The sequence below is a fragment of the Balaenoptera musculus genome, chromosome 15 (genome assembly GCF_009873245.2).
Source record: "Balaenoptera musculus isolate JJ_BM4_2016_0621 chromosome 15, mBalMus1.pri.v3, whole genome shotgun sequence".
Taxonomy (NCBI): domain Eukaryota; kingdom Metazoa; phylum Chordata; class Mammalia; order Artiodactyla; family Balaenopteridae; genus Balaenoptera; species Balaenoptera musculus.
In genome coordinates, this window is record NC_045799.1 from 16034669 (window position 1) to 16041012 (window position 6344).

The 6344-nt window shown below is 39.0% G+C and overlaps 1 protein-coding gene across 1 annotated transcript; it reads right to left on the reverse strand.

The window, feature by feature from the left end:
- Positions 1 to 4345: 4345 nt before the first annotated feature.
- LOC118881456 (mitogen-activated protein kinase 6-like) lies at positions 4346 to 5851 on the reverse strand. Its single transcript, XM_036826400.1, is given in 3 exon segments — positions 4346 to 5212; positions 5215 to 5433; positions 5435 to 5851. Coding segments are annotated over 3 exon segments (1200 nt in total). The 5' UTR covers positions 5723 to 5851; the 3' UTR covers positions 4346 to 4519.
- Between the last annotated feature and the right edge of the window lie 493 nt (positions 5852 to 6344).

Genomic DNA, 6344 nt, shown 5'->3' on the forward strand with positions numbered 1-6344 from the left:
GGAGAAATAAACAGCAAGCAACAAGGTGTCTGACAGACCTGAGAACTGGAGAAACCCCAGATTGCAACATATATTCATGGGAAAGCATGGTGGGGCAATCTGAGAACAGCAGCTGACACTGGAAAGGATTGTGCCAGCTCCTATCATGGGTGAGGGCAAGGGCCCTGCCATAAGGCCTAAGGGCTAATGGAGTTTAACTCCTTTGAATTCTTGAAATTACCACCGAGTCTCCCAGGGCAGGTCCTGTGCTGAGGAGAAACTATAGGGAAGGGAATCAAAACTGAGCAGAATAGGGAAAGCAGACATGAAAGAAAGAGAAGGGCTAGATGAAAGTGGGGGCAGGGGGAAGGGTGGAGGGGAGGGACAGTTAGGGAGCTTGGGATTGACATGTACACATGGCTATATTTAAAATGGGTAACCAACAAGGACCTACTGTATAACACAGGGAACTCTGCTCAATATTATGTAACAACCTAAATGGGAAAAGAATTTGAAAAAGAACAGATACATGTATATGAATATATAACTGAATCACTGTTCTGTACACCTGAAACTAACACAACATTGTTAATCAACTACATCCCAGTACAAAATAAAATAAAAAAAAAAAGAAAGTGAGGACGGGGAACAGAGCCAGAAAAACCTCAGAGAACAGGCCATAGTTTTGGGTTTTTTGTTTTTTTTTTAATATTTCAGCTTACTTTTTTTTTTTTTTAAACTTTGGGTTTATTTATTTAATTAATTTATTTATTTATGGCTGTGTTGGGTCTTCGTTTCTGTGTGAGGGCTTTCTCTAGTTGCGGCAAGTGGGGGCCACTCTTCATCACGGTGCGCAGGCCTCTCATTATCGCGGCCTCTCTTGTTGCGGAGCACAGGCTCCAGACGCGCAAGCTCAGTAATTGTGGCTCACGAGCCCAATTGCTCCGCGGCATGTGGGATCTTCCCAGACCAGGGCTCGAACCCGTGTCCCCTGCATCGGCAGGCAGACTCTCAACCACTGCACCACCAGGGAAGCCCTGGGTTTTTTTTTAACAATATGCAGAAACAACAGAAAGGAGAGCTCTGTGAAGACAGAAAAGCTGTCTTAACCAAGCCTCCTTCTCAGTGTTCAGAAAAACCAATCTCACATTAAAACAAGCAATGGAAAAGTATCAAAGTCAAATCCTGGGAATACAAAATTTACTATGAATGAGAGAGACAGAGGGAGAGAGAATAAAGAGGAAAATAACATCCCTACAGACAGTGAAAGCATTCCAAAAAGACATTTTTAAAAAAAAGATTAAAACAGGCTAAAAGATATTCACAAAATGATAGGACAAAAAAGAACAACATAAATCAGAATTATAAAAATTCAGAAAAGGGGTGATATCTTGTGCAAGAACTAAAAATAAAAGAAAAACTATTTTAAAAAATGAAAACTAAACTAAATGGAATATAAGGGCAAAAATAAAATCAGCAAATAGTGTTTTGAGATAAATAGGAAAAAGGGGGCAATTTGTAAAAATGAAAATTAAAACCAAAAGAATTTGAGAGGAAGTGACATATATTAAAGATAGGCAATGAGAATCCAACATATGAATAACAGGAGTCACTGAAGGGAAAAAAAAAAATCAAAGCAAGGGAATACATCAACGACCCAGAATGACCAATATCAAGACATAGTTTAGAGACTTTCCTGGTGGCGCAATGGTTAAGAATCCACCCGCCAGTGCAGGGGACACGGGTTCGAGCCCTGGTCCAGGAAGACCCCACATGCCACGGAGCAACTAAGCCCATGTGCCACAACTACTGAGCCTGCGCACCGCAATGAAGAGTAGCCTCCACTCGCCACAACTAGAGAAAGCCCGTGCACAGCAACGAAGACCCAACACAGCCAAAAAATAAATAAATTAATTAATTGAAATTAAAAAGACGACATAGTTTGGTAAAACGACTAGTTTTTAAAGAGAAAAGAAAAAAAATTTTTTTTTTTACATTTAACCTAATTTTATTCATGCTTGCCTTGGGATGGGGAATAGATCATTCAGTAAAAACATACAGTAAAAGCAAAATATGTCTTATGTACTTTTTTAAAAAAAATACATCATGGTGATCATTCCATATTAGTATTTAATGCATGCCTACTTCTTCTTTTTTCATAAATTTATTTATTTTTATTTTTATTTATTTTTGGCTGCGTTGGATCTTTGTTGCTGAGTGCGGTCTTTCTCTAGTTGTGGCGAGCGGGGGCTACTCTTCTTTGAGGTGCTCGGGCTTCTCACTGTGGTGGCTTCTGTTGTTGCAGAGCACGGGCTCTAGGCACCCGAGCTTCAGTAGTTGCAGCACGTGGGCTCAGTAGTTGTGGCTCGCAGGCTGTAGAGCACAGGCTCAGTAGTTGTGGAACATGGGTTTAGTTGCTCCGCGGCATGTGGGATCTTCCTGGACCAGGGCTTGAACCCGTGTCCCCTGCATTGGCAGGCGGATTCTTAACCACTGCGCCACCAGGGAAGTCCCTCATGTACAACTTTTAAACTACAATAATGATGTACCTTAATTACTTCCATGCTCATAGGTCTAACATTACAGCTTGTTTTTTTTTTAATAAACACAATTAAGACTTCTAGGAGCGTTTTATAATAAAGTAATTCCTAATTTTTCTTTGTAGATAGATCAAGCACCTCCGAAGTACAAATTCCTATACGCAGTGAGTACTTTAGTTAAAATGAATACTTAAGTAAATTAAGTACATGGACAGCCTTAGGATAAACTGACATTATATATTCAGCTAAATAGGCAACAAACCATAGTGCCAAATGGAAAAAGTGTATTTGCAAATAAATTTCAAAAACTGTTAATTTTTATAATTAAATACAGAAAATATACTGATTTGCTAAAATAAATAAGATGTGATGTAGTAATACTTCACTATAAAGAATGCATACCAGAACATTTATAAATGGTGAGTGAATCTTATTAAGAATAGTTTACTACAATAAATGTTGGCTAAATAGAAGTGCATACTGTGAAGCACTATGGGTGATATATGTTTTGCCACATACTTTTGTTACTTTGAGGTAGATAACACATGTGTACCAAATTTGGCATTCATTTTCAGTTGCTGCTGGTATCATGTGTTTTTAAGAAATGTGTACAGTATGAAAAACTTGAAAATACTCATGAATGAAAAATGTTTTGGGAAAAAAATAGATATTTTCATGCAATGATGTACAGTCTCACTGTGTAAATTTCAAGGCAAGATTTTTGTTTCCTGTAAAACAGATCATTGTTCTATGAGAGAATGTTTTTTACTTGTCTTAGTGTATTTCTTTTGTCTCCTCCTGCATTGCATTATTTTGCACTATTCTTTATTTTTGTGTGCAAACGACATGCCAGTTAAAATGAAAACCATCTCACATGTAGGAAAAAAGTCTGGATTCTAAAAACCAAGAAAAAAATCCTTTCTAAATGACACCATCTGATTCAAGTAAAAAAATGACTTAAACACTAGTAATAAAGAAGACAAAACACATTTCATGAAGAATACAAAAAGAAATGTCTGCTGAGTGTTTTAGTTCAGATGTTTCAGAATGCTGCTGTATGTGTTATGAGGAATCTGAGGGGAAGATTTCATAGCAGGAGGTGTTAATGTGGCCTGTATTGACTTAAGTGATGACCCAACTGGACTGTGAAACTGTGGGATGCCTATGGATTCAAGCTGCTTGTTAAAGAGGAACTCCCCACTGTTGTTCAGAAATCCTTCCTCATTTACTCTCTCCCCAAGCTTCCCATCCTCTACTGGCTCCGTTTCTAGCATTTCAGTATCCCCTTTCCTGCTAAAGAACTTGTCCAGGTAACTGGTGTAAGTGTTTTCCTTTTCAATTTGCTCATCCTTCCTTACCTCACAACAAAACTGATTTATGAGAAAACAGTCCTGCCCACCACCCACAAACTGGCTATCCCAAGAAGACTGGTACAAGGCTTCTAATTGAGCCAAATTGGCCATTACTTTCTCCTGCTTTTCTCGGCTTACTGACTTTGATATCAAACTTTTCAATTCTCTTTGGGACACTGAGCTATTCAAGTCATTTAATTTGTCAACAACATCAGTAGGCTCATGTTGTGAACTAAGTTGAATAGTTCCTGCAATAAAGGAATCAAAGTCAAATCCCTGATTCTTTTCCCTTTCTTTTTCAGCCAGTTGCTGTGATGCTTCCTCTAGAGCTATCTGGGCTTTAACCAATCCATTCCTTTCACATTTTGACTTGCCTTTCTTATCAGATTTTTCTTTGCTTTGTTCTTTCCAATTGGAAAGATCTGTAATAAGCTTGGGTTCACAGTAATGACTAACTTCACTCTCTCTCCAATCTAAGTTATCTAAATATGATGATGACCTTGTTTTGTAGTTACAAGTATGGCTACACTCCAGATCACAATATTTGTTTTCATGATGATCTGAGTATTGCCAACAAGGCTCAGTAGAGTAACTGGTGTCAAAAGCAGGATCCTTCAAATACTTTTCACGATCTCCATCCAAATATTTTCAAGGATCGACTTGTACTTCTTCTTCATGAGTGACATGGCACAGAGCTCTTGGGTCAAGCTGAACTTCATCAATATCAAAGTTGTTATGTATAGGCCAATCATGGTCTGAAAATTGACAATCATGGTACCTTTCCCAGTTATAAATGTGACTATGAGTTTCATCCATAAGCAAAATATCATCAACTTCATCTTCAATATGAAAAGGATGACTTGAAATTGGCATATCCATTGGAAAAGAATAAATGCTCATGTAAGGATGGGAAAGTGCTTCTTCTGCTGTCAACCGATCCATGGGGCTAAATGTCAAAGTTTGTCCCAGGAAATCCAGTGCTTCTCGACTAATTCCCGGAAGCAGCTGAGTTAAAGGTTTGTGTGGCTCAGTCATGTCATTTCTAATGTAAACTGGAATTACGCTGAGCAGCTCCTGACGACCTTCCTCATGTACGACAGGAATAGATTCTAAAATCAGCTGCATCTGTTCAAGTTCATGGGCACCTGCAAAGAGAGTTTTACCAGTCAGTATTTCAGCAAAGATGCAGCCTGCAGCCCACATGTCAATGGCTTTAGTATAATTATTAGGAGAAAGTAAAAGACCTGGAGATCTGTACCATTTAGTAACCAGTCCTTCAGAAAGATGACCCTTATGGGAATAATGGGGATCCATGATCCATGCAAGACCAAAGTCACCTATAAGCCTATCTTCAGCACCAAGTCTTCAGTATTAATGAAAAGATTAGCTGGTTTGAGATCTCTGTGCAGTACGTTTGCTGAGTGAATATATTTGAGCCCACGTAGCAGCTGATACATGAAAAGCCTGGCATGCTCTTCCAGTAATGGGCCCTGCTCCAGCACATTAGCCAAGTCTGTCTCCATGTACTCCTGAACAATGTAAACACTGTTCAGTTCGGTAAGACCCCACATCATCTGTTAACTGGCTTCCACTAGGACCAAGAATTTCAAACACCTTCACAATGTTATCATGGTCAAGTCTTCCAATAATTTTGATTTCCCGTAGAGCATGTTTGACACTCTGGGGATCAGTAAGGACAGTTTTCTTGGTGGCTACTCTTTTGTCACAGTCATTGTCTACAGCAGAGAAAACCAAGCCATTGCCTCCACAACCCAATGGTTTTAAGTCCATATACCTAGAGCCCAGATCAAAACCATGAATGTTCATGAGACTTTCAAATTTCTCTGCCATTTTGAAACCCTTACTATTGCCTTCTCCTTCTGAATTGTTGAACTTGTATAAATAAGGAAGAAAACTGGCATCAAAAGGAAAGATCTTTCAAAAAGGTAGAAAAAAAGTAATTTTGCTTCCACAGCAAGATGGTTTCATTGCATATGCCAACGAGGCCCGTTGAGTTCCCCTTAGATTTAAAGCTCAAAAAGCTCTACTCATACTGAGAATGAAAAAGATTGCAGGACTCATAGTTCAAGAAAGGGGCAGCAACTCTGCAGGAATTTAAAGAAAACACTCAAGAAACTCAAACCGAATGAAATGACATACTATGCACTCAGATTTACTGTGCTGAAGGATTTAACATTTAACTAAAATGTGAATAAATCTGCACACAACAGGCTTCTTTAAACATTCCCCTCACAGTGCAGGTACATTCAGTGTTGGACTGGTCCTGAGCAGCAGCATTCTAAGGTGCTGGTAAGCACTGTTTCTGTTTTGCTTCTTTTCTTCCTTTGTTGCTGTATATTTCAGCAGGAAGCCCAGGTGGCTGTTGGTTAACAGATGTCTTTTGTTCGTGATCAGGTGGCTCCAGCTCGCCACTATCACAATCAAAGCTACCGTCCATCTTACTCTGATACAA